Source organism: Embiotoca jacksoni, unplaced genomic scaffold, assembly GCF_022577435.1.
Source record: "Embiotoca jacksoni isolate LCO1_2020_lvr unplaced genomic scaffold, fEmbJac1.0.p SCAF_1, whole genome shotgun sequence".
Taxonomy (NCBI): Eukaryota; Metazoa; Chordata; class Actinopteri; family Embiotocidae; genus Embiotoca; species Embiotoca jacksoni.
This window is the reverse complement of record NW_027185229.1, coordinates 22699835-22727705: the sequence shown is the minus strand read 5'-3', so window position 1 is coordinate 22727705 and position 27871 is coordinate 22699835. Positions and strand designations below refer to the sequence as shown.

General features: G+C 41.5%; 3 protein-coding genes across 5 annotated transcripts; 1 reads left to right on the top strand and 2 right to left on the bottom strand.

The window, feature by feature from the left end:
- Positions 1–328: 328 nt before the first annotated feature.
- On the top strand, positions 329–2349 carry cox14 (cytochrome c oxidase assembly factor COX14). Its single transcript, XM_069148100.1, has 2 exons — positions 329–438; positions 1890–2349. The coding sequence occupies exon 2, from the start codon at positions 1900–1902 to the stop codon at positions 2074–2076; it is 177 nt and encodes a 58-aa protein (XP_069004201.1). The 5' UTR covers positions 329–438; positions 1890–1899; the 3' UTR covers positions 2077–2349.
- cers5 (ceramide synthase 5) lies at positions 2099–20402 on the bottom strand. 3 transcript variants are annotated; one of them, XR_011178195.1, is made up of 11 exons: positions 20045–20402; positions 13058–13163; positions 11842–11972; positions 11514–11571; positions 11312–11362; positions 10488–10580; positions 7528–7656; positions 6848–6954; positions 5767–5923; positions 4734–4882; positions 3255–3336 (listed from the first exon to the last, which is right to left on the bottom strand). XR_011178195.1 is itself a non-coding variant. In XM_069148048.1 (10 exons), exons 1-10 carry the CDS (start codon positions 20215–20217, stop codon positions 3172–3174), a joined length of 1170 nt encoding a protein of 389 aa, XP_069004149.1. In that variant the 5' UTR covers positions 20218–20293; the 3' UTR covers positions 2099–3171. The 3 variants fall into 3 exon arrangements, 2 of the variants coding, with proteins under 2 accessions (XP_069004149.1, XP_069004162.1); XM_069148048.1 differs by lacking the exon at positions 4734–4882 and having other exon boundaries at positions 2099–3336; positions 20045–20293; XM_069148061.1 differs by lacking the exons at positions 4734–4882; positions 10488–10580 and having other exon boundaries at positions 2099–3336; positions 20045–20387.
- A 1591-nt stretch (positions 20403–21993) lies between these two features.
- On the bottom strand, positions 21994–27300 carry gpd1b (glycerol-3-phosphate dehydrogenase 1b). The gene is made up of 8 exons (XM_069147967.1): positions 27180–27300; positions 25615–25792; positions 25349–25489; positions 25101–25239; positions 24413–24525; positions 23731–23967; positions 23538–23644; positions 21994–22971 (listed from the first exon to the last, which is right to left on the bottom strand). Exons 1-8 carry the CDS (start codon positions 27221–27223, stop codon positions 22875–22877), a joined length of 1056 nt encoding a protein of 351 aa, XP_069004068.1. The 5' UTR covers positions 27224–27300; the 3' UTR covers positions 21994–22874.
- Positions 27301–27871: the final 571 nt, after the last annotated feature.

Sequence of the window (27871 nt, the reverse complement as noted above, 5' to 3'; positions counted from 1 at the left end):
GATAGATAGATAGATAGATACAATGTAGTGCAAATGATTGTACCTGAGTCCATCAGGAGGCCAAAGAAGCTGTGAGATGTTAGATGAAGGCCTTTTTAGCTGCTTAACTGACTGTCTGTTTTGTATGCAAAGTATTAACGGACAGTTGATACAGGCTGACCATTTTTTCTTCTTCTTCTTCTTCTTCTATTGTCTACATTGGCTCTACAGCTATCGAAATGCAGCTGCAAGTACAGCATGAAGATGTACTCCAGGTCAGTAGGCGGCGCTCTTCAATTTATCCGCAGTTTTGGGCCGAGCAGGAGGGAAAAAGTCCCCTTTGGCTTTCCGTAACGGTACTTACGAAAGCGAAGGTGAGTTAGCTTTACTGCTAACCTCGCATGCTGGCGTTGCTGACATTGAGAGTAACCGCGACAGCCTGCTCTTTATTCATCAAAGGTAAGAAAAAGACCAAACGTATTCGCTTCCGCAGCTTTTTCTAAGACGGTAACAAACAATGGCGCAGCTGCCGCTGTAAACACGAGTAGATAAAAGACTGTTTGCTGGCCTGTGACGTCAGTGATGAGATGAAAAGGTTGGTCTTGCGGAGCGACAAAGTATCGCTGCTTGACTTTCATGGACAATAAATCAGACGCAACTTTTAAATAGAGATGAAACTCCTCACATCGGATGGTCGCAGATGTGAGTGTTAATGAGAAGTGCCATAAGCAGTAAAGAGCACTTGTTCTTACAGTATTTCCACTTAATGATACTTCCTGTCATCTACATTTTAGTAGGAGATCATTGTTTTGTTTTTGTTTTTTTTAACTTTTGACAGCTGCATTTACTAGTTAATTTGCGTTGATCTTGCACGTAAAAGCTTATTAAAAAAAAAAAATCAAATATTTAACCAGCGGTTCCTACATTTATTGGCTTGTTCGGTTTTTTTTGTTTTGTTTGTTGTTGTTGTTTGTGTTTTAATGGATTAAGCTGCCAGCTGCCTGTTCTGGCAGGTTTCAGATGTCTTCAAAAACAAACAAAAAAAAGGAGAGAAATCACATGAACTGTAAAACAGATACGAGTTTTAGACCCTTTGGAATTTTGTTGGGAACCACTGGACTGACTAATATCTGAAGAATTAAAACTAGCTTTCATCTCGAATATTAGTATTAACAGATTATTCGGTAGGCCTATGTCTTGTACAAAAAGTTGTCATCACTCACTTATTATATTAAATATTTAAGTCGTGGCAAAATATGTGGACTTTTCACATACCTCCTAATGTACACACACCAAAAAAAAAAGTGCACCGCAGTTTTTCAGACCAGCATTTTAAATAATTGAGTTAAAGTAAATGTTTTCTCATCAAAAAAAAATGTAGTTACATAAATTATATTTAATAAAAAAAATCACGAGTTATGTATGAATGCGAAAGCAGGCATTGAAGCAGTGCTGAGTTTAACTACTGTGTCTATCGTTATGTTTTATTTGTAACTACTTTTTATCAGTCTTTTTTTTAAGTGTAACAAATATTAGTAATAATCAGCCGCGACTATTGCTTTTCACTATTACTGTAAACTTTTAAAATGTTTAAAATAGTATAAAATGTAAGTATCTTTTTTTTTTTTTTTTTAAATGACAAGTATTGTCCTAGTGGTGGATGGAGTGGACATCATTTTATATTGTAGTGTTGATACGTATCATGTTATAAAAAAAAAGCTAATAGATAAAATAATCAGGGAAATGTCTCTTTGCTACTCTGATAAATTAACCACAATAAAACATGTGAGGAGTCTACATGTTGTCTTGCGCTATTGCCCACCGCTGTTCTGTAACATGACTTGTTATTTCCACCTGTACTGTATTTGGCTGCCGAACCTGCTCTGAAGTTCTACTCCCGCTCGTCTCAGGTTCCTCATCATGGTGACAGGAAAGCGGCTGGCTGACTTCGGCTATCGGGCCTTTTCTACCTCGATGATACTGCTGACGATGTACGGAGGCTACCTGTGCGCGATGCGAGGATACCGCTTCATGGAGAAGCAGAAGCAGCTGAAGCTGGCAGCAGAGAACCAGGATCACGGAGTCATCAAAGACTGACGTCACACGGACTCTGCTCACCTTCTTTTTTTTTTTTTTTTGCACACGTGGACGTTTCCCATTCCTTCTCGTCGTTGTGCCCTCCGCCTAATCTGCCAGGATGTTTGTTCCTCCCAGGGTGTTTGAGTGACAGGTTTTGTTTATAAATCTTCACTAAGCAAATCAACCAAGAACATATTATTTGCAGCAGTGGCCCGCATCAAATCCACCGTGTCACGAGTGAAGATGGCCGTAATTGTTTGTATTGTAAAATATTAAATGCCTTTAACCACACAGTGTAATGTCACTTTCTAGACAGGACTGCATCAAGCCATCTTTCAATAATAGGATATATTTGGAAATACATTTTTACAAGGCACTCGAGTGAGAACAGGATCCCAGATCTTTAGTATGATCCTCATACATCCTCAATAGGTAGTGACGTCAAACAATTAGATAAACATTTGGTCTCGAGTCTTAGTAAAAAAAAACAAAAAACAAAACAGCAAAATAAGTCAAAGTAGCCAAACAATGTGGTTAAAAGGTGAATCCACAGGAAATTGCAAAGGGTAGAAACGTTTGAGCGCATTGAGCTTCTTGTCAATCAGGGCAGGTGTCTTTCTTTTCAAAGCTGATAAAACCACAGCTCCATCACATTATTATTCATATTATTATTGTCATTTGTATGCATGAGACCTGCTGTGACATGTCTGCCCGTGTAATCCAGTGTGAATTAACCCTTCAGACAAAAAAAAAAAATAGACAAGTTCATCTGACCAATAAAACTGGGAGAGAACATTAAAACGTATCAACATCTGCATCCAAACTCGGCACAAAATAAATCCCAACACGAGGCTACGCAAACCACCCGATTCCCATCTCGGCTTTTACACGTCGGCCCCGGAGTTGCATGTCAGCGCGCGGCTCTCCACAGCCAACGTCAGCGTCTGCAGATCCATCAAAAGTCAGCCAACAAATGAATCTGTGCGCACTCACTGTCAGTGTAGTGTAGTGTAGTGCGTGTGCGTGTGCGCGCGCGTCAGGAATGTCGTAAGACAAACAAAGCTCTCGGGGACGCTGTGAGGGGACGAGCTGCAGGGGTCCTCGGGCTCCACGTCACAAGCTGCTGTGATTCTGCACTCGGGCTTTGGCGGCAGCACAGTGGCCATTTGTGCCGTTTTCTCCTTTAGGGGAGTAACGGATGGTCTTGTGGTCTTCGGGGGGCACGCCAGACTCGTCGTCTGAGCTGCTCTCAATGTCACTGCGCACATCGTTGCACACCTAGATAACAGATGAGAGGATCCTGTGTCATTACACTCGCTATTACGCTGAAGAAAAATGAAAGGATCATGAAAATAGTGAAAGTGAACTTTGAAGTGACTCAAATCGGCGATCATTTTGAAGTATTGGTTAAAGTTGACCTTTGTAGCGGGAGATGCTGCGATTCTTTACATTGTTTGTCCAAGAAATATTTAAGGACAAATTTATATTTTTTTCACAGTTCAAAATACTTTCTATCTTATTGGGTCACGCCAAGAAGGATTCATTTTTCACATCCTTTGTTTTGACAAAGGCATCTAAAGTTTGAGAACAAATTATTTGAACATTTTAGGGCTCCGTTACATCTGAGGTTTTCATATCTAACATTTTCTGACTTTTTTCGGCTGACAAATTTGGAATTTCATCTAATTAGATCTTTTTTTTTTTTTTTTTTTTAAATCTGTGTCTATAAATATGAAGTTACCAACATGTTTTAAGTTCTTTTTTTGTAAATGAAAAAAATTATTTCGTCCCCATTCTGTCATGTTCACCATGAATGGTTCTGGAGAGATTTATGTGTTTTTAAGACTGGATTAGGCGTTTTTCCACCTCCTGATGGGAAGGGAGGGAAATTCCATTTTTAAAAGCCACAATTCATGTCATGCAGCATCTGCAGAGTGCACAGATCAAGCTCTCGTTTATAAGCACAGCCGGTCTGGGATCACTCAATACTAAAGAGACAAATCGACAAAAATGTGTATTCAATGACTGGAGTCCATTTGAGCCTTCTAGCGGCTGTTAAGGAGACACACAGTTTCATTAGGACATCTACACTATACTGTCAGTAGCTGTGACATTATAATAGCCTGAGTAAGTAATTAGAAAGAGCTCACGGTCAGAGGCAAAGTAGTATATTTGTCTTACTTATTTCTATCTTTGCATCTTAAATTTACCCTCTGAGTCTAAAGAAAAGGTCTGAGAAGGAAAAGCCTCTGGTTGGTTGAAACGCTCACAGTGAATAGACAGATGATGATGATGGAGAGTTTTGAAGAGATATAATACTTCACATTGAGCAGTTAAAAGTAAAAAAAAAAAAAGGTTTTAAGCAAACTGGTTTAGTCTAATGGTTGCAGTATTTTTATATCAAAAGTGCCACAGGGTGGTGGTGTGGGACAATTTCAATGGTTCCTGGCTAATGAGAAACAGTTGGACATACCTGACATTCATGACACTATCACCACATTACTCATCATTTACCGCTCTCCTCCTACTGCTGAATCTAAGTGTCGATCTACTGCAGCAGCTGTCCAATTAAATCCATCGCAAACTACACTGAGTCCTAAATGGAAACGGATGGGACAGATGAAATTCAAATTTGTGAAAGGAATCACAGCAGAAGGGAGTGAACAGAAACTTACAGCCAAAGACCAGAGAAGGTAAAGTTGTCAAGCAGACAGAGCAGACGGAGAGAAGCGAGAGAGCAGCGGAGTAGGGCTCACTGGACAAAGACAGACAGAAAGACAGGATCTCCCTCTCTCATTCCAGAGGGAGACGAAACAAACTGCGTCTGCAGAGAGAAGGAGACACGGTCAGGAACAGACAGGGAGGGGGGGGAAAAAGTGGAGCGGCAGCAAACACATCACCAAATATAGCTGCGGTGTTATGTTGTACACTTCACCAGAGATGCTGCGATCACAGACACATGCCTGGTTGGGAATATTATTTACGTGCTAATCTCTGTGGTCCTTCCCACACTCATTGAATTGTTATCAACCCAATAGTCCAAAAATAAATCTTAAAAATTCCTGTGTGTTGATGCAGAAGTTTGGTCTAAAGATGGATTCACAGTTTTGTAAATCTTTGCTTAAACACCGACATCAAAAAGTTTTAAAGTATAAATGAAAAATACAAAAATCGGGGCCAATTTAGACTTTGTCCTGAACTAAACCTTCTTAAATTAGACTATGCAGGACTCAATACCAGAAGCTTAACAAGGAAACTAAAGGAGAAAAAAAAAATGCAGTTTACAGGCCAGAGATAGAGAAATAAAACAGGTGCTTGTACCATGTCCATATTGTTAGAATAGCTGAAACACAACTTTATGTTTTGCTCTTCTGCAGGAGAAGTTGGGCTGTATAGCGTGTAATACTCCTCACCGGGGTCATTACTGCAGGGCTGTTACTAACCATTATTTCCAAAATAAACGGATCAGCTGCGAAATCTTTCAGGTAATCAAAAATGTCAAGGAATCGAAACGAATACAGTTTTTGAGAGGTGACGTCTTTAAACGTCACACCTCCAAATATATTGAATTTACTATCTCACAAAACAACAACAAAAAACAGATCTTGAATGAGCTTTTTTTTTTTTAACTTTGTCTAAACAAAGTGTCAAAATATTTTCTGACAATCATTTCCTTTAATCCACAAACCACATCTCTCTGTGACCTACCTTGCCTCGCATCATGGCTTTGATCGCTATCCGGGCTATGAGGTAGGACCAGATGATGTGCAGCACTTGGAGGACTGCCAGTAAGAAGTTGAAGAGCCACCAGGAAGGAAAAGGCCCGACTATGTCCCAGCTCTCAAACATAGTGGAGTTCAAAACCCTGCCAAAAAGAAAACAAGGAGACTAACAGATGGAAGTTGAAAGACTTTTTACAGTGTAATCTTATACGCGCGCACACACACAATAAAGCTTTTAATGAGGCTGGTTATTGAAGGACAGATTGTAATTCCTAATTTGTAGCCAATGGCAACTGAGCAGGTGAGAAACATAGACGTGCTGTGATGTCAGGTGAACGCTTGGTGAGGTCATGTCTTCCTTTAAATCCGGCTGATTGACAGGAGGTTGTCAACAGACCCACCTCCCCCAGGACGGGTATGGATTTCAGTCCAGGTAGCTCCACTGGCAACACTAGCTTTATCACTCATCCACACTAAGACACTGAATATAGCTGCTCAGGTTACTTTCGCCAATGATAGGTTCTCTATTGTCTTTCTCTCTGGAGGTTGAGCCGCAACATCCAGGTCTCTGTCGAGGAACAGCCACCGAAACAGCAGCCTGAAAGTCAGCACAGATCTCACCGCTCTGAACAGGAAGTGAAACTATGAGGAATCAGGAGGTGTTCTGAAAACTTGCCTCATGTGGTTTATAAAACTGAGGTCGCTGCTTCACATTATAGTTGTTTCTAAACAACTATAATAGTTCTCGTTCTCAGGTCACCTGGAACACGTGGAATGACTGCAGAGTGCAGGCTGTGTGTGTTTGACCAGTGGTACTAACGACAGCTACAAGATATATACTGAAATTACAGTTACCAAAGCACAGTATGACTATGATATTTCCTTTGCAAGCAGTTCTTTACAAGAAGAAAGCTCAAAGAAAATGTTGATTCACTTCCTTACCTGAGCTCAAACTAAAGCTAGAATATACTCCCTAAACACCAGCTGTGCATCAATAAGCAGCTAAATAATTCAGCAGAGTAGTTACAAGATTCATTCTGATGCTGCAGGTGTCAAAGGGTACTCACCATATTGGAAATATAACAAGTCGTGTGATAAAGAATGCGACACTAAACACAATGAAGAGGAAGTCACACAACCGCTGGCACTTGGCATAGTTTGCCAGCTTGGCTGCCTGTCGAGGAAGAAAACAGCAGAAATTAAAAACAGTTTTGCTCCACCGTCGTGAATTCTCCGGCTCGAACTTTTAATCTGTTTGAACTTCAGCCACCCGGAAGTGACTGAAAACACGAAACGACAATCACAATTCATCTCCATTGTTTAAGGAAGCCGGCCGCCGCTATGCAAAAAGGCTGCTGAACAAGAAATACAGTAAAGGAAACTACTGAATGTGAAAACAGCGGCTGCTCAACGGTAGTCATGGGCAACTGTATCTATCCTGTACTTCCTATTTGTGTTATTTTATCAGCATATCAGCAATAATTCCTGTTCAATGTCAGATGTGTCAAAACATTGTTTTGACATTAAGCCACGACATACACAGAGCTGTCACTTCATCAGACATACACAGACAAAATGAATAAAAACAGAACGTGAAACATTACGGTGTGCTGGGCCTCTTGTTGTCGCCAGAAGTAAAGTGAAGTACTGTGATGTAAAATCATGCAGTTCTCAGGGAACTGAATGCTGCAAAGTGTGATCGGTGTGTGAAGATGACGCTTCCCGGTGACCACCGTGTCTTACTGACCTCCAGCAGGAAGTCAGAGGCATCGTGGACGCACATCACGAGGCTCCCTACTCGCGCCATGTTGTTGGCGTAAGAGAAGCTGATCAGGCCGACTGTAGCCAGGTGGTGGATGAACATGATGAGGAAGTCCTGAAATATGAAAAGGAAACATTTGGTTAGAGTACTGTACATGCAGACTAAATGCCCTCCTGTATATTTGCCTCTGTGGATGTCGTCCTGCCCAATGCTGTAAGCAAAATCATCTCCAAGTGAGGTCGATTTCAAACGACTGCCACTCGGGCGGCTCCAGAAAATTCAGCCCATAAGCAGATCGTTCGATGCGAAAAGAAATCTCCTAGAACCTCAAACTTTCCTTCCGGGATCTGCAGGTCACCTTTTTAGCTGTTGGCGGGAAAGTTCACGTGTCTACAATCAGAGGGAGATTGCTCAATTTTGACCCGCACTGGAGGCGTGTCAAGAAAAAGTCTTTGCTGTCCAAAAAGAACATTGGAGCAAATCTACCGTTTGCCAATGAACATACAGGACAAAAACAGGTCTTTTGGAATAATATACTGTGGCCAGATGGCTCAAAGATGGAGCTTGTTTGGCCACAGTTACAGTAGACACCTTTGGCACAAACCAAAGAGAACTTCTCAGGAGAGGAACCTCATACCAAGAGTGAAGCAGTGATGGAAATGTTATTGTTTGAGGTTGCTTTGCAGCCTCGGGGACTGCATGACTTTCAGTCACTGATTTAACAATAAATTCTGCATCTGCATTCTGCGTGAAGATAATATGGGGTCATCTGTCTAAAAGCTGAAGTTAAACGGAAACACGGATGCAAATCCACCAAACAAAGATTAAGTGGATGGTTATGGAACAGCTAAGTCAAGAACAAAATATTTGAATGACAGTGAAATGCTATGGTGGGATTTGAAACATCATGACACAAAACCTTTAAACATCTCACACCTGAAGGATTTTTGAATTAAATAGTGGTGGAAAACGTTAATGAGCTGATGTCAGAGACTGTTTTTTCATGCAAAAAAAAAAGAAAGTAATATGCAAAACACCTACAACAAGTTATTTCTGCTAAAAGCAGGCAAAAATAGATTCTGTGGCCAAGCATGTCCATACTTTATCCAATACAGATTATTACATATATTGATATTTTGTTGAATAAAGGATTAAAAAAACGAAACGTCTTTGTGGTGCTGTTCTTTTACAGTGTGCCATCTTCATCTGTAAGCATTGATTCAAAGAAGATCAAATGTTTGCCCTTTCAAATGTCAAAAAATGTGACAATTTCCATGGAATAACAATAATTCTTTCATAAAAGAGCTTTTAGTTGATTATAAATAACATGTACAACCTATACTCAAATCAAACACATACTGATGTGATTAGTTGTGTTTTGAAAAATAACCTTTTCCCACATCACAACAATACAGATGTCAAAACTATTTATTCAGGTCAACTGTGATAAAGTGGAAAGAAAAGGCGGGTTGTGCACCCATAGGTTCATAAAGTAAATAGAGTGCAGTATCATATCTGCTTACTGCTTACTTTGCTCCGGTTTCAATGACGTTCGCAGTCGTACTTTTACAGAGCTTAAAAAACATAAACATAAAAAAAGCTGATCTGAGAGGGTAGATCACATTTGGTATCAGCATGAAATTTTTTTTTTTTTTTTTTTTTTACTGAACAGGCAACGTTCACTCTTTAAGATGAAATAGAAAGTTAAAAACCGGACTGAACTAAATTCTGACTCAACGGTAGCACTCGATTAAGGCAGAAGGACTTCACTGGGTGAAAGATTAACAGTGCAGAAACATGTGCATCTGACAGCCAACAGCAGCAGTCTGCAGGGAAGGGAAGGCAGAAGTCTTTAGGTCAAGTGATATTAACATAAGGGCCCCCTTTTTTTTTTAAGGGGTTATTATGGTTACATAATTGTAGTTGTTTCTTAATTGTTTTTACATGTCCTTTTCTTTTGTCTTATCTTTTGATGCTTTTAATGGTTTTATGTGAAGCCCTTTGAATTACCTTGTTGTTGAAATGTGCTCTACAAATAAACTTGCCTTGCCTTGCATGTCCTACCTGTATCCAACTACGGACACACAGCAGCGTCCCCCCGCCCCCAGCACAGTGACGTCGTTATTTTGGATCTTTCTGACAGGATCTTCAAACCTGGCAATTTTCTCCCATTTGAGTAATTTAACTTTGAAAATAAACACTAGATTTCTGGAGCTTTTTTCTTGTTTGCAGATATGCGTTTAATCAACATATTTACACATATTTTTCTTGGTTGGGAGCAAAGTGCAAAGGGTAAGAGAGACCTTCACTACATGAATAAAGGGCACTAACTTAATAATCAGCTCAGCAGAAGCTTCATCTGCTTCTGCCTCTGAATATCATATCAGAAACAAATTCAATCACCCTGAATTTGAAACCAGATCAGGCGGTCAAATTCAAACGTAATCAAATTCCAAACATTTGCTGTATAAAACGTGTAAAACATTGAAAGGAAAGTGTCTTCAGCTGCAACACACTTCCACTCTAAGACGCTTTGCAGTCTGTGGAATGTCTGTAATGCTAATAGACCTAGGCCTGCTCCTTCCTGCAATCACATGACAGTGGGTGCCCTCATGCTGAAAACACAAGGCATTCACAGACCGGGCGGCAACAGCTCCCGCCCCCTACGAAAAAACAAAAGCATGTGATCTGCCTAAATTAAAAGAACTGGAAGAGCTTATAACGGTGCAAACTTACAAGTCAGGTTTGTTCCTAATGCACTTCGACTTTAATTCATGGATTTAAAAAAAAAAAAAAAAACAACTCTGCCTCACACATGCAGCCACTGTCTGGCACAACCAAATGAGGAACAATAGACATATTGACAAATGTTTGACAGGGAGTGGCAACAGTGGAGTATCTAATGTGGTCTAAACTAACAGGCTCTGGACCAGTGTTCCTCTCACCTTCCTTTTAATGTCGGTGAACTGGGAGAACATTAGTGACCAGTAGAAGGCCAGTTCTGTCACGTAGTAGTAATAAAGACCTGGAGTCATGACCTGAAGAGGCAGAGAGCAGAGACGGGTTCAGTGAGTCAGTTCAAATGAGATCTATACAAACAAAATAAACCGCAGTGGACGCAGCGTGACAGACATGTGACCGCCGCCGTTCAACAGTGTTACAGATGGTCCTGACACACATGCTGACCCAGGGAATCACCATTTCCAAGTTTACTTAAGCAGTAAGGAGTGAGAAGCTGGGCTTTCCACTGAATTGTGTCACGCCTGGTGATGCGTCCAGTGTCAATCCGCATAATCACTATTTAGAGGAACCACCTAACTATGGACATTCTGCATATATTAACAGGACTTCCACATCTTTATGCTATTAATACCTGTCAGAGTGCTTTTTATGGCACATTTTAATCTATTCAAGAACAGAGTGTAGTAAAAAAACAAAAAATTAAAAAAAGACAAATACAAACAATGTTTCTGCTGTCACACTCTGTGCTGTTTTATTTGAGCGTATTGTGTGACAGAAAAAAAAAAAAAAAAAAAAAAAAAGTCAACAATAGCTACATTCAAGCTAATGGAAAACTCTGCAGCAGTTTATTCAGCACAGATGTACAAAGTAATTTAATCCAGTCCAATCACATGCAATGAATGTTCTGTTTAGTTCTTAGCATTGTTGGTTCAATTCTTGAATAACTTTCTCAGGGTAAAGTTGGTGTTGTTGTTGTATTGGATTGCACTAAAGATTATTATAGACGGAGATCAGAGCTGCATCATACCTGATAGGGGTAACTGTACCAGCAATGTCGTGTATCCCACAGCCAAGGGGACTAAAAAGAGATAAAGAAAAATGTACATTAGCAAGACAAACATTTGTAAATGCTATAATCTATGATGATGTAACCGGATAATCAAACAACAAATGTTCTCCCCCTTCTTTGTCTCTTCATGTTTCAAAGGTGCATCTGTGTGCGCGCTCACCTGCCACAGAAACTGGAACCCGTAGGTAAATATACACAAATAAAATGTAAATCTCCACCTTGAAGTAAAAGAGAAGGAAATCTGAATTTAGAGAAAAAGACATTAACAATCACGTCCATTACAAAACACGCATCACCCGAGACCCTTAACTGTAACATGAGGATATTGTGATTAAAAATTGAAATCCAAGTCAAAACCAGAAACAGGCCTTGAAAATAATCTGAAGGTTTTCAGTCCCGTCCTCACGAAGACTCGACCACACCCGCACAAAAACACACAACCACAGTGTGCTCAGGCCTGCAGAGAGGTTAAAGGTGAATGAACGTACATGCTCTCGCAGAACTTGGTGCATGTGCTGGGTTTATCTTGGTTCCGGCGTTGTCTGAACCAGCGCTGGACCTTTCGCACCTCCCAGTCCAGCTGCTTGGAGAGGCCATCCAGACGGCGAGAGTCCGGATTCTGTCGCGACAGAGAGAGAAACGACACAGAACTTAGTTTGATCATTACAAACACAGTTTCAGCGGACATTTTCAGTGAAAACTGCGAACAGCTCCATGAAAATGGAATCGCTTTTAGAAGGGTCAGAAAGGTAAAACCGTTTCATCACACACGGCGGTGCCCGACTTCATTTCTTCCCAGTTCTTTCCGTCAGGAATTTCAGTTTAAACAATGGCAATTTGTATCATGTTTCTGGGAACAATGATTCGTCTACGTTGATCCTCTGAATCCCATTCAGTCATTGTATAAATGACTCCATCCGTAGGCATTCATAGAACGTGAAATGCGAAAACATTTAGCTCCAGGAGTTTTTTTTTTTAGTTTTTTATTTCCGCTGTATCTGTTTTCACGACTCACAGGTGTTGTACTGGTCTTGCAGAGTGTAGAGCGCTTCTCAGGGTTTGATTTCACGTTATGATACCACTTCCAGCTTGTAAATGTAGAGCAAACATTTAACATGTTGAACTGTTTCACCTTGAAACAGCTACATTAAAACTGTAAAACGAATATGTGACCAATGAGGCAGAGTAAAATGCTCCAGTATTTTTTTTTTGGCAATGACACAAATGATGTTTTCTCCCCTGCTGTGGTTGATACTAATAGTCTAACACACATTATGTACTCTTTTAAATCTGAATACAAGCGTCGAGCGTTTGGATTTTATAGTTCCAGTCTCTCAAATAGGAGAATCTGCTGCTTTTCTTAAAGCGAATTCAAGGTCAAGATTATAACTGGAAAACTAAGATATCCCTGAAAGCTCTGACAGATCCCAGTTGGTGTAATAATACAGAAACACCTAAGACCTTGCAGACATGGATGAATTCTGTCAACCAACATGTTTGCTGTTTGCAGTAATTAAACCCAAGTTAAATGGATATAGTGAGTGTCATATTTGTCGAGGCACTGCAACTTTACCCTTCGCACAACTAAGTTTGTGACCAGGCGTCCGTCTTGAGTTTATGTGAATCGTGCGGCATAATATCAACCATCGCTGATATTACTGGACATAAATGCTTCTTCAAAGAAAAAGGAAAAGACGTCCGAACCTTCGTGATGGATGTAAACACTTTCTCCAGCACTGCGTTGGGCTGAGCTCTTCTTCCAACGCCTGCCTGAATGTGGAGACTTCGGACGCAGGTCTGGGCAATGAATCTGTGACAGAGGTGAGAGATGGAGGGTCACTCGCTGATGTTAAAACATGCACACTAAGCTCTTTTAAAAAAATAAATACATAAATTGAAGTGCTGTACATGGCTAGTTTTGCAAATATTTTAAATCTTTCAATCAGTGATCAGATAGTATAACCTGAACCAGGGTTCTTTCTCTGTTTGAGTTGGTTTGTTTTGTCTCATACGCCTAGCAATGAATGAAACGCAGCAAAAACTGGCTGAGGGGGAGCTTCTTAAAATCACCTGTGATTCTGGGATGTCTTCTTCATTATGAGCCGCAGATCTGCTCCGCATTGTGACTCAACCGCCTCCATCAGCAGTGAAAAGAGCTCTGAGTTTACCGTGACTCAAATGAGGAAACAACGAAGCCGTGCGGAGACTTAACAGGTAAGACGAGTGGTTTACCGTGACACATGCTGACAGATGGCTTAAACGTATTACTAACAGAAACTATGTACAAACAATGGCTTAATAGTTATTGTAAGCTGGGTCTTGTTTTGACCTGTTGGATTGCTGGGACGTATTCTATGCGAGGTTAAAATGTATTGTGTCGATGATTGTGTATTTTAGGGAAAGCAGGGATCAGTCCTTCTTTTTCACAGTTCAAATCTTGCGTCAGATGAGATGCAGAATAAACTTCTACAGTAAACCTGATTTTGCTCTCCAGTGCGACAGACACGCAGACACAATGGGTGTGTGTACATAGTACTAAACCTGATTTTCAGAAACATAGCCTTGAGTTATGAAAAAGCAAGACAGGTTAATTGGTCAGTTTGAATGACAACTAAGTTGAACAATCATTTACAAGGTTGCTCTCTGTCAGTGTGGCTGCTCAAAATCATCCCGAAGCCCTTTAAGAAAAACATTCCTGCAATCTGTGAACGTGGATCTTCACAGACGACGTAGTGGTAGGTTTGTTGACGCAGTGATTTTGAAAGCTGCTTCCTCTGGTCCAAGCCTGATACCGTTGAGAGTAAAAAAAAAAATCAATGTCAACTGGACGTAAAGCTCATGAACTCAGTCCCAGATTTGTTTCTGTAAGGAAGCCCAAGAAATAGATCTATATGCAAGTAAAACAGATTTGTCAGCGAATAAGTTAAACCCAAACGTTCCTGTTATTTGTCATGACTGTCACGATGTTTAAAAATGTGCAGAAGGTTGTGATTCACTTTTCATTTTGGCCTGGTTGTAAAAAAAAAAAAGACTTGTAAATGTACGTTGAAAGGACAACCAACAATGAAATCAAACGGTATAAAAACAAGTTGTAAATGAAATTTAAGTGGAATTTTTTTTTTTTGAATCAACACAATTTCCTCAAAGTCCCACAATACTCCAGAAGTTTGGGAATATCATGTCCCGCAGATACAATGTCAGCAAAAGTGAACCAGTACCACACCGTAGCAAAGTTCTCTACATGTTGAAACGGCAATTGTCTTTGCTCACAGACTGGTCCTGGTGGTGAGAATCTACAAGTTACCACTGAATTGCCTGAGCTATTGTGTTTCGTTAAAAAAGTAAAGCAGGAAAAAAAAAAAAAAAAAATAAAAAAATCAATGGCTTTTGTCCGGCGTGAAACGACTCAAGCTGTTTTTTTTATTTGCCTTCTCCTCTACGAGAAGCATATTTAGCTCTCTGCGCTTTGTTTTCCTTGTCCTGAAGCGACATTTAGTTACGAACAATGACAAGTATGTCAATTAAAGTGGATGAGGTATGTAAATGTCACACCCTTCAAAGTAGACGGTGCTTATTAACCTGTATTCATAAAGTTCAAAGAGCACAACGATATATTTCAAACTTACATGTGATAATACACTTAAAAACAACTTTTTTTTTTTTTTTTGTTGTTGCTCTTTAAGTGAACTTTGAAGAGCAGTTTCACTTCCTTCACAAACCAAAGAGGTTTCATGACACTAAGAGTAAACTGGGCCAAAGCCACAGCGGGGCAATGACTCTGTGGCACTGAGGTGCCAATGAACAAAACAAAGCGCTTTATCCAGAGACATTAGGCAAGATAGGCCGAGGTATGATTCTGTTAAACATTACTGAAGGCAAGCCACATGTCACTGTTTAAGGGCACCTGAGCATAAAACACTTTTAACGAACGAAGCCGACATACAGTGATCCCGTTTGGCACTTTGATAGAATAAAACCCCAACGGTGGCACCAATCTGACGCATTCTGATTCACCCCGAACTGACTCGGTGGTTTGGCTTTCAGTTCCTGCCTTAGCTCTCTAATAATCTCTCTACTACACTATTATCCAATCACGTGGTTAAATTAATAGATTAGCACAGGTACAAGCAACAGTTAAGCTTCTCTTGCGAGCACGTCATTCAAATTCATTATTAACAGGGCAGGAGGATGAATCGACAAAATATTTCACGCAAGCCTGGACCTGCAGTGCTGATCTGTGAACAGCAGCGACAGCAGGGGGGAAAAAAAAAAAAAGAAAAAAAATCGAGAGACATAAGCTAATCTATTTATATCGAATGTCAAAACATCCCTGTTACTTCTCACAAACTAACCACCCCGACGTTCACAAAGCCTGTTACCGGGAGACAGGCTCAGTGTGGTCTATGTGCAAGGACGCTGGTAGCCCCGACAGCTGTGAGGGGAAGAGCACCAGGCTACATACAACCTTGACGCTGGAAAACGTCCCATGCCCAGGGCCGTGGCTGAGGCACAGGGTTCGATCTATTCATAGCACAGTGCTGGAAGTAATTGAGGCCTTCATTTGAATGAACTCTGGAGCGTTGCGCTTCGAAAACAGAAAAGGACAGCTCCGTGGGAACGTGACTTGGTGGAGAGACAACGCCAGATTAGATGGGCAAGACACAGAGCTCACAAGGAGGATGTATAATGCATCACATCGACATCTTGTTTTCAGTGTCAACCTGCCTTAAGAAGATAGAAAACCTGTTTATGAGGAAACAGTCAAATGGGACACATGACACACGAGACAAAATCTGCCCAATTATAATCTCATGCACATCTCAGTTTGTAGTCGTGACGCTGATCAACTCATGACACAGCTTACACGGGCCTTCACACACAAAACAGCGCGGCTGCTCCCGTTTACAAAGCAACGATTATGATCAGACAAGAACGAACCTGTCGAGAACGAAGAGCCTGGTCAAGGTGGACACCCAAGATTAGTGTCGACAATTCAGAAACCAAATAAAGATGAAATAAGGTCACCATCTCTCGCTCTGCTTTGGAGTTATGGCACTGAATAATAGCCAGAAAAGTGTTTTTGCAGAACATTATGAGGTCACGGTGACGTTGACCTTTTACCTTATGGATATAAAACGTCATCACTTCATCTTTTTCTCCTACTAGACATTTGTGTGCAATTTTGCCATAATTAGATGATGAATTATTGAGTTACGGCTACAAATACATTTTGGGAGGTCGCAGTAAACTCGACCTTTGACCTATGATCACCAAATTCGAATCAGTTTTTCCTGGAGTCCAAGTGGCTAATTGTGCCAAATTTGCAGAAATTCCCTCCAGAGTGGGACAGACGGACGGATAATCCAAAAACACACTGCCTGCGACCACAGCTGTCACCGGAGGCATAGAAATGACCACATACAATAATGAGTCAACAGTGAGAGTATTGAAATATCTCGTCATCAGGGAAACAACAGTCACCTGATAGATTGTTAGAATACCCGCGAGAGCAACATGCGTCCGAGGTCATTAACATTGTTTGATTTGAATCTGAAATGTGACGACAGAAGGAAGAAGAAAGATTATTTTTTTTTTAGCACCAAGAGAAGCAAGAGTAGAATTAAGCCAAGAAACAAAACTGGTTTGTGGCAGGATATGTCTGAGACCTTGTCAATGTGACCGTGTGAACCTCTTCCTGCAGACGCATGTATGAGCACAGTGTGTGCATGTTTGTGTGTGTGTGTGTGTGTGTGTGTGTGTGTGTGTGTGTGTGTGTGTGCGTGAGATATTAGGTGCACTGTGTGAGCGCTAAACACCCGCAGCCTGTGTTTAAGCTCTGCATGCAGAGGAGTAGGAACTCAAGCTGTGGCGTGATGCTTTCTTCTGATGAATAAATGAACGAGTCCGTCGGCCGGCTGGGGTGTCGAGGAGTGTCGAGAAGTGACAGAGAGTAAATGCTCTCTGATAACATCACCCCCGCAATCGGACCAGGCCCTCGTGAGACAGGCGGCTCAGCGCCGGGCGCATCTTATCGAACACCTCAGTATCTCCCCTCCGACACGTCTGATATCTGTTTTGCTCCTTATTTACAGCCGCTGGACCGTGTTAAAAAAAAATAAAAGTTACAAAGCCTGACGCCGTGCTCGGGGGTACCCGGTGAGAAGCAACGGTATCTTAAGACTTATATTCACTACTACAGAGACTCTGGCCCGGTTGCCTGTGTGTTTCTATATATCACGAGTAACAACAGAGGTGCAGTTCCTGATGTATGTTTCTGTTCGTTGTCACACCCCTATACGATGAATTTCAACCACAGGGACCCTTTGACGACCTCAGTTCAGTCACATTTCCACCAGAGGAACCGGGGTCTAAATGAAGTCCCGGGAGATTTCTTTACCCTCTGGCTGAGGTTTCAAGAACGTTTTGGGGCGGGGCTTGCAAAACTGGCGCAGCATTTTAATACAGTAAGTCTTTGTGAAAACCTGCAACTGCCAATATGTTGATTTGCTTGCAGGTTGAAGCCGATGCTTATCAACTTGAAGCAGGCTGAGAACACAGGCGTGTTGTCCATTTTTACAGAGGACGACATCCAGATGGATTTTCAGACAGACATACTTCTGATATGCAAGGGGACTCATTTTCTTTATCTTCCCAGGACTCGAGACCTACTGTGGAAAACGCAAATCACAATGTGGCTGGTTTAACTTTTAAAATCAGAAATATTCTTGGACATTCATTTTTTGGGAAGGTTCTTTAAAGTTGTTTTGCTTTTTTGTGTAAAATAACTTTAAAGGTCACAATACACACTGGGTAATAATGATTCCTTTGCTCTTTTATCATCAGGTGAACCTTGCTCAAATAACTTTTTTTTTTATAGCCTTTTAGGCTGCTAACAAAAGAAACAACACGGCATGTCGGTGAACACCAGTCTTTAAGTCGCAATGAAAAATAATTAACGGGCACCGACAGTCAGTCAAGCGCTGATGAGAACAGAGCTGCACCTTAACGTGATCCAATCAAATAAATGGTGGACTACACTGTTCAAATACCCTGTATGTATTTTTGATAGAGTGAAATCAATTGTGAGACCCTTCACAAATAAAATATCCAGATGCAAATGTCTGTTTTATGATTATCCAGTGAATACTTGACAAATCAAAGTTCTTCATTACATTCATGCAACTTCAGCAGAGATATCAAAACAATAACAACTTCTGCATTTACGGTGTGAAAAAAAAAGTCTTTATGTACAGTTCAGGTCTCCTCTAATGCTGCTGTCCTGAAGCTATGTGCACAGTACAGACCTCATTATGGATTAGTCAGAAATTGATTTGGATTATGTAAACGCTAAACTTCCCATTAATGTGTCAAATTCTGTTTCGGAAAACTTTAAGCCAAGTATGTTGACTTTAGTGAAACCATCCTATTCAATGCCGTAGTCAAAATTTGAGCCAGTGAACACAAAGTTTTCCTGTTGCCGGTCCGAGGGTCAGTGGATAACTCATTTCGGGTCAGTCAACGGGGACTCGTGTTCTTTACACCTGGTGTTGTTTAGCTGGACCCCGTGGGTCTCCATCTTCAGGACCTCCAGGACCTTCCTCCCCCAGAACGACGGGCTAAATAGCACCCAAAAACTGCTTGGACCGAGCATCTTCTGAGGATCACGGCCTGCCAGCGGGTCCCTCGTCTGTGACAGCAGACTGAACTGAGGTGAAAGGAAACGCCAACATTGCCTCACACTCACGGCCGCTGCTTTGTTTCTTATCAGTATTATATAGTATGGCAGTGAGTTTGGACTAGCCTTATCTGTATTTGAGGAAGAAGGTCAGGCCAACGACCGAGATAGCTTCACACCATCTCAACTATGCAGCAATATTCAAACAAATGATGAAAACCCGCTGCTGTGGTCGGACAAAGGACACAAATACCTCCGAGACATTTTGTGCTCGGTGGTGCAGCGAGGCCTGCAGCTGGCGAGCATCCAAACATGGAGCGCACTAGCGTGCGTGCGTGCGTGTGCGTGTGTGTGATGCCTTCTCCGATAAGACAGCCTTGGACAAAAGGTAAACTTTTGCACAGGACAGGATGGGCGCCTTTATTCATGTGACGAGCAGATGTGGCGGTTTCACAGGAGCAGGGAAGAGGCAGCACTTCCTACAAGGCTTGAATCCGTGAAAGTCAACTAAAGACGCATCGGCGGATTCATTATCAGTCCGTTTAATTGAGGTAGTCTGTCTCGGGGTCTCCTTCACCCCCCCCCAAAAAAAGACCCCTGAAATGAGTTGTGAGAGGGAGTTAGACGGCAAAAATCCCACTTGAGTTTTGTTGCGACTGCTGGTAGTAGGCTGAGAGGATGTTTAAGTCAATGTCGGAACATAAATGTGTCTTAAAACAAAGAGAGAAAGATAATACAAATACAGTTAAGACAGACGTTTTGTAGCCGAACCACCGACAACAAGGATAATGTGGTGTTTGATATGAGGGGGGGGAAAGGGGGAAATCCTGACTTAACACACACTTGAAGACACTGGTCCCCCCCCCCCTCCTCACCCAGTTAGCTAACCCATCCTTCTCCTGGTTGGAAAAAACAAAACAAAACAAAACAAAACAAAAAACTCCGTTAAAAGTAACTGTGGGGACTTTTCCGCTCACTTACGAGAATACACCCGACAAGAGTGGCAAAACACGAACCTTTCGAAGAGTATCCTGACACCGAAAATCCCCAAAGCCAGCGGCAAGGCAGCAAACAAGTGTGCAGCTTTAGGATACTCCACCCCGGGAGCTGGGTCCGCCAGATCCGCCCAGGTAACGTTGTGAGGCAGCCAGAACCGTTCGTTCCAGAACCAGGCTGAAAGAGCAGCCATGTTTGACGGCGCTCCTGTCCCCGGATAGATGGAACAAATCCGTTTCTTATCTAAAATAAAAAAAAATAAAAAAAAAAAAAAAAAAAAAAAGGGATTTGTGAAACTTGTTGGACGTTTCCCCTAACCCTCCCGTATCACTTCTCTATGATGACTGGCCGCACTCAACTTTGCCGCACCAGAGCGAAGGCGCCCAAAAGAGGAAACAAACTTCCGCTGAGATTTTCAAAGTAAGGTTATTTGAATCATTTACAGTAGTCATTGTTGCAGTCATTGACACGATACAAAACGTTACACGCAACGTTACTGAGCAAAGTATTCATTTTGAATTCAGTAAGAAAAGTTAAAGTAGCGCTGTTGATTTGGATACTTTGTGTTACTGCTGGAGACTGTTCTCTTTGACCTCGGTTAAAAAAAAGAAAGAAAGAAGCAGAATGCCGTTCTCCAAAACTTGCAACCAACATGAACTATTTTCATGAGAAAAAAATATTATTATCATTATTATTATTATCATCATCATTATTTTGAAGCTAATGGAGATCTGCTTCCAGTTATTTATGGCTGTCGCCGGATAACTTGACAGGTCTTGGCTGCCGCCCCGAGATAACGACTGGAATTGAGGAAGTGAGGCGAGCCCCCCCCCCCTCACTGAAGGGATGGCTTCAATGCATGGATGGCATCCATCTCTCTTCGGTTTTACTGTATGGGCCAGGCTGTAGTCATATACTTTTATTGTTTTAGTTGTAGTTATATACCTTGTGAAATTTAACAACTTCCACTCGGTAATACGGGGTTATCTCAAAGGCAAGATAAAATTGACGGGAGCGGTGAGCTTGTGATTTGGTGTTATTGCACGCCCAACTGGTCAAAGGATGTATTACAACTACAAATTTTCAAGAAATATGATGTAACGTCTTGACCTACTCAACAGAGGCTATTTTCTTTCTGACAAGGTGCATCTCTCTCGAAATCATTATAAATCTCTGTTTTTATTCATTTAAGATATTAAAAAACTGAAGAAAAAAAAATCAAATTACGCAAAAGTAAAATACCTTAGGATTTGTATGGTAGCTAGATGGATGGATGGATGGATGGATAGATAGATAGATATAGATATTATTGATCCAGCTGGTATCTCTGTCACTGATACTCCCCCAACAGACCACAGCACAGTAGATGGCACTCACGACCACAGCATCTTGTCGCACATGTTTTCTCAGAAACCGTGTGTGCTCATCCCCTTTATGTTCTCAGTGTCAGTGTTGGTCCTCCTTTCCAGCCTATTGTTGTAAGTGGAAACACAGGTACGCGTGATGCTCAACATTTTCAAACTCCTCAAACATGACTGTGTTTTAAAAGAGAGCATCCATTCATCTGTGTTGTTATGCATGAATGAGGCAGCTGCAGCGCTGTCCGCTGTCTAATTATAGATGGACATTTGCCCCTTTGGAGTGTGTTATTATTAGATATCTCACAGGGCAGTTGACTCAATAACTATGCAAGAGATTTCAGCGAGGGAATCCAGTATTAAAAAAGTGGCCACTGATGTAACTTCACAGTCCAGCATGAAACTGAGAGAACCGGGCTGATATATATGAAAAACAAGGCACATTTGTGTGATCAAAGGATGAGCATGGAGAGAATTTTTGCTTTGGTGTTTTATAAATTCAAATACTTGCTGGGGCAAGATATGCAGACTTTAATTTCAAGGCCAGAGGAAACACACGGACTCAAAGGGACTGAGCATTGATCGGATACGTTTCCAAACGGAGACGGAGAGATGGCTGCGACTGCGTCTACAGAGATGTTTAATTAATCAAGAGGGTTGAAAAACACAAGGAAAGGTTGTTTCCATATGAAGGCATTAATGAGGGCACCGAGTTGATTACAGCACAAGTTGAACATCACCTCGGAGGACAGCGTCTAAGACAGGACGTGCACTTAAATAAAGGGCAAAGTAGACGCTCTAGAAAATGGTAAAGGTGAAGAGTTTAGGGTGGCAGCCAGGCTGAGCGGAGGTCGGATTACAGAGAGGCTGCTGCTTGAGTGCGTACGAGTGTATCCTGCAGACGGACATCAGCGAGCTGAAAACATTTAACAAATACAAAAATGAGTTCAATAATTTATTCCAAAATATTACTCTTGTAAAGTTAGTAGTTACATTTTACGACGTCCGAATGAAAAGTAACATATGGTGGGAGTGGGGACTGTCTTTTGTTCATTTCTGTGTTTGACAGAGGGAACTATACCTCAGTGAGAAGGCACTTTTACTGAAGGAATTATGTAACATTTCTTTACATTCGGGTCACGGTTTGTGTGTTGTGTAAGGCAGAGTAATTCAAATTCTTTAAACTTTTAAGACTTAATAATTAAATTACAATCAGTAAAAACCTACCTCGTCTGTTTTGTTTAAGTTATGCGTGTTTTGTGATGAACATAATGTATTAACAGCAGGTCAACGCAGCAGCTCAGGGAGTCGGGGGGCAACTCCGCTCTGTTTTTTTCTCGTCTCTGTTTGAGACTCAAACAAAAGAGGAGCCAGGATTTATCCACAAGCCTCACCCAGTTTGCCCCCGCTATAAACTCTTTCAGTATTCAGTGGCTCTGGTGTAAAAAGTCTTTCCCAATTTCCATCCATTCATCAGTCCGAGGTCGGTCCTTCACATGTGCTCTGGGTGGTTTTGCAAACACTTGATGAACTCTGTGACTGGGTGGCTGTTGAAGCAGATCTGATAAACGGCAGTGAAGAGAGGAAACCTGGAGGGGAGAGAGAATGATGGAGGTTATTGAAGAAATAGTTTGGAATCAGAAATAAGCTTAATCCTGCTTAGAGGTTGATATCACTCATGTCTGTGCGCTAAAATATAAAGCTGCCGCCAGCAGCCTCTTAGCTTGGCATAAAGACTGGAAATGGGGAGGGGGGAGCTAACAAACAGAATATAGCAGATCATTAAGTGAGATTCAAGGGTGCTGGTATAGAAAATGTACGTCCTCTCGACAAAGCGATTTACAATTTTTGCCACCCATTCACACATACTCACCAATAGCGACAGAGCTTCCATGTAAGGTGCTCGTCTGCCACTGGGAGCAACTCGGGGCTCCTCGTCTTGCCCGAGGACGCTTCGGCAAGTAGATAGTAGGAACTGGGTATTGAACCGCCAACTGAGACGTGGATTTTGCTCCCTTTGGTCTGAGCCTTGCTGGCTGTTACCCCCTGCTTCCAGTTGTTATGCTAAGCTGAGCTCACTGGCTGCTGACAGTGGCTTCATAGATATCAAACAGGCATGAGAGCGGTGTTGATGGTGATTATGAGACAGACTCACTTTTCCACCATGTTCTTCTGTTTCAGGATTTGGTGGACCTCGGTTGCCGTTGCTGGACCTTGGAGCTTCTGCCCGTTCAGCATTTCGTTCTCTAACTGCTCGATGGTCTAAACAGAAAGTTGCTCAGAGTCACACCCGCGTGGTTAAGTCATCATCAAAGAGAGACACGAGGAGGACAAAAGCTGTTCCATACTTTTCCTGTTTTGGCGAATGCCTCTCCGACCTTGCGGTTGCGTCCACCGTAGCAGGTTGTGATGAGGTCAGCGACGCCGCAGCTCTCCAGGAAGGTGGTGGGGGAGACGGGGCAGTCTGTGCAGAAGACCCTGGCAAAGGCAATCATCTCCATCAGGCCGAGACGGATCACCGCTGCCTTGGTGTTGTCGCCGAATCCCAGGCCATCACAGAAACCTGCTCCTACCGCCACGATGTTCTGCAGAGACGATGAAGGTTTAAAAAAAAAAAAAAAATAATAATAATAATGCTGGGATTGTATGGTGCACGATCAATTTAACTGTTTAAATAAGAGAGACTTTAGAACAACCATCATCTTCACTTTATAGACACTTTAAACTGTCAGCCAGGAGAGTTTGTTTGATTTACCTCATTGGTGTTTTTTGATGAACACACACATCCTGTTGAAGGTTATTTCTGTGTTTAACTAAACTCACAAATTTAGGAAAAATTGAATGTAGTATTGGTATTGGTATGCCATGGATACACAGATTTAAACTAGTTTTTACTTGACAGGTTTTGTCCACAAATATTAAACTGAAAAAGATTATTTTGTAATTAGACTGACAGTGTTAACAATGCATTTCAAGCCCTCGAGCACATATTAGTTGGTGATGGGATTCGTTTGGTGGAGGAGGAAAAACCTTGAGCGCCCCGCAGATCTCCACAACGTCGGACTCCTCCACCACAGTCACGCGGAAGTTGCTGGTCTGCATCAGCTCCTTCAGCAGCGGCCCATGGGCTTTGTCTTTGCAGCCTACGTCCAAAAATACCCTTCAGATCATCAGCACCAGCTTCCATAATGCAATTTATACCATAGCAAATAATAAAACATATGTTTTTAGAAACAGAGCGCAAAACAAGAATCAAAGTCCTGTTAAAATAACATTTAATCCAAAAAAAAAAAAAAAAAAATTTTTTAAGGCACTATGTGCTCCATTCTGTGTGCTGCAGACTGTGTATTAAACAAACTGAAGCCACTCTATATGCAAATGATATTAACTCCACACTTTTTCTTTAATCGACCAGATGGCTCAAAAAAACATCTAGTGATGTGTTTATGGGGCATAAAATAGAGATGCAAATTATTGGAAAATTTAGGGCCCGTGTTTGATGATACTCTGATCATTTTTTTAAATATGATTAAGTCTCACTCCAAATTAATGTCAATATCCAGTTTAAAAAAAAAAAAAACATTTACAGACTTTTAATAGTTGGTTGATCGTGTAAGCTTTGTATACATTCACATTACAGTGCTCTGCTGACTTCAGTCATTTTAATGCCATTTTAACACATCTGTTGGTTATTTTATTGGAGAAGTAAACTCCATACCGATAGTTGTTTCGCAGAACTTCTCGTCAGCGACCTCGTTGGCGATGTTTGCACCCATGAGGACTGTCACGGTGATGCCCAGTTTCGCTCGGATGACCTCTGAGATCAGCTTCAGACCCTCTGGACCCGCATCGACACCCTGGAGCAAAAAGAGTCGTATAAAACAGTTGCTCAAAAGTCCTAATGCCTAATTAAAAGATACTTCTCGTGCTTTTTAGTGCAGTGCGTTTCAGTGAGGAGAATGTTACCTTGATGAGAGACATTCCTACAGCGTCCTTCTTTATGTGGTCTTTGATGGTGTCGCACACTCTCACAATGAACTGGTGAGGCACCACAAAGATCAGGATGTCGGCTCCTTTCACGGACTCAGCCAAGTCGGGAACAGCCAGCTGATGAAAAGAGAGGAGTCGGGGTGAGACTTCAATCACATGTCATCACCAAAGAGAGAGAGATCACAGCCCACGAGTTCTACATCACGTCGTCTTCACTCGATAAACAATCGATGGATGCTCACCACGTTGGGGGGCAGCTTGTGACCGGGCAGATATTTCACATTTTCATGGTCTGTGTTGATGATTTCTGTGAGCTTGCGTCCGTTCACCGTCTCCTCGAACACCCACATGTTCACTGTGGTGTCAAACTTGTCATACTTGGCAGCGTTGGCACCCAAAATCTTTGCAATGGCAGAGCCCCTGTGGACATGATGAGACACGATAATCACTGTGCCATCAGGATCACGACTGAATGAATCTGTTTCCCCCCCAATAAAAGTTAACTGTCCTCTGTGTTCTTCTGTGAAATGTAAATGACTCGTGTTGACTTAGTTCTGATGTGGCGCTGCAGTGACTTTGGAAGAAAGAGTTGCCCAAAAGGTTGATGTATTTTAAGCTAAAAAATACATTAATTGTCTATTATTGCTCTGACTAAAACTGAACTTTTAACTGGTGTAATTTTACATCAGAAAATGTTCTTCATATCAGCTATTGCTGATGTTAAGGGGCTTTTACGGTGACCACAGCTATGAACAGCAATTTGTAAGAAACAATAAAATCTTCATTACTGTCCATTATTCATTTAAAGACTTCAAATAATGTATTTCCACATTTCCCTGTAAGAGAACTACCGCCAGTTGACTCATGGACCTGCATTCTTCAGTCTGGACTGGACTGGAGATATTTACCCTGGCATTACTTAAATAGTTGAAATGCTTTTCCAGATAAGAAGAGGTGAAAAATGTAAACCTGCGGACCATTATTTAACATTTCATTTTCATTATTTAAGCAGGAGCAGGAGGTCTCATTCAAAGACCAGTTGTCTTAAACATGAGCTGAGAGAAATCCCTTCTAATGGTCATATATCAAGATTACATATCAGTCATTTGAGCTTCTAATAGCATATAAGCTACTTACAGACGTACTTTAAGTACACTAAAATGCTTTTTACTTCTACTCCACTAATCAGAGGGAAATGTTAGTTTTGATTTAAAAGCCCTACATGCTCTTCTTTCCACCAGTAAAATGCAGCTCAACTGCATCAGTAATAATCGTGAAATATTGCACGAGTATTGCTTTAAATGCTTAAATTGCATTTTGCAACAATACGTAATGTTACTTTACCCGCAGTACAATATTAAATATAATGGAGAAGACATGCTGCTTTCAGCACTGATAAACTAAACGTCACGCTGCCCGACGGACCTCAACATCACCAGAGGGCTGATTCAGCTTACACGGTGCAGGAAAATAAAAGATATTTCATGCCTCTTTGATGAAGGAGCATCAAACATCGTCATGTTCAGGGAGTCAGTTTGAGAAAAAGCTCCACTCTACTGTCAAAAACAAAACAGCACGGCGGGTTGGTGAACTTCATGAATCATTAATCCGCTCTAACAAAGGCTAAAGTTGCCCTCTGGCTCGCATGTTTGCCAACGTTTAGTCTCCATTCACACCAAATCCACACACGTGGTGACTGTAGGTTTAATATTTCGCACCACTAACGAAGCCTCCTGCAGCCAAAGAAGTTTCCTACTTCCTAAAGTGCATCAAAGGTGATTTACATACACTGAAACTCTTCACTCACCAGTTACCAGAGCCGATCACACAGACTTTCTTCGGCGCTGCCATCGTGTTTCTGAACTTCCAGACGGAGCTGAAGACAAAACTGAAGCCGGGGGACACTGTATTTATACCGGACGCGCAGCTGGGTCTCAGGCACACCCTCTCCTCAGGGTTGGTCTGCAGCTCTGTCAAAACTCTCGGGAGGGAACAGGACACTTCAGGATCCAGGAGCGGAACTTTCTACGAGCTTTACAAAAAGTCTTTTACATGTCAAGAGGAGAAACGACCGGGAGAACAAGTTAACATCGATTACAACTCACTGACTAAAAGCAGCAATCAGTAACTGCCTGCAATAAATCTTTCTTAAAACTAAAATACTAAATTGATTTGCAGCCACTTTTATACAGTGAAAGTCATTTTTCGAACACAAAAGCCAAACTTTTGTAAAAAATCAATAAGTACATTAACACAAGCACTGTAATTATGTGCACTTTTGAGATCCTTTCAGCATTTCCAATAAATGAAACTTTAAGCTCTATTCCTTTTCTTTTCTGCACCACTGCAGAAGCGTTGCAGGTTTTCTTCGCCTTTCACGATCGTAACTTCAGTGGTGAAACTGGGATTTGAACTGATGGTCAGACCAAAACAAGTCTTTTCAACCTGAAGTTTAGGAGTTTTTTTTAAAAAAAATATTTTTTTAGCATCTTTATCTTT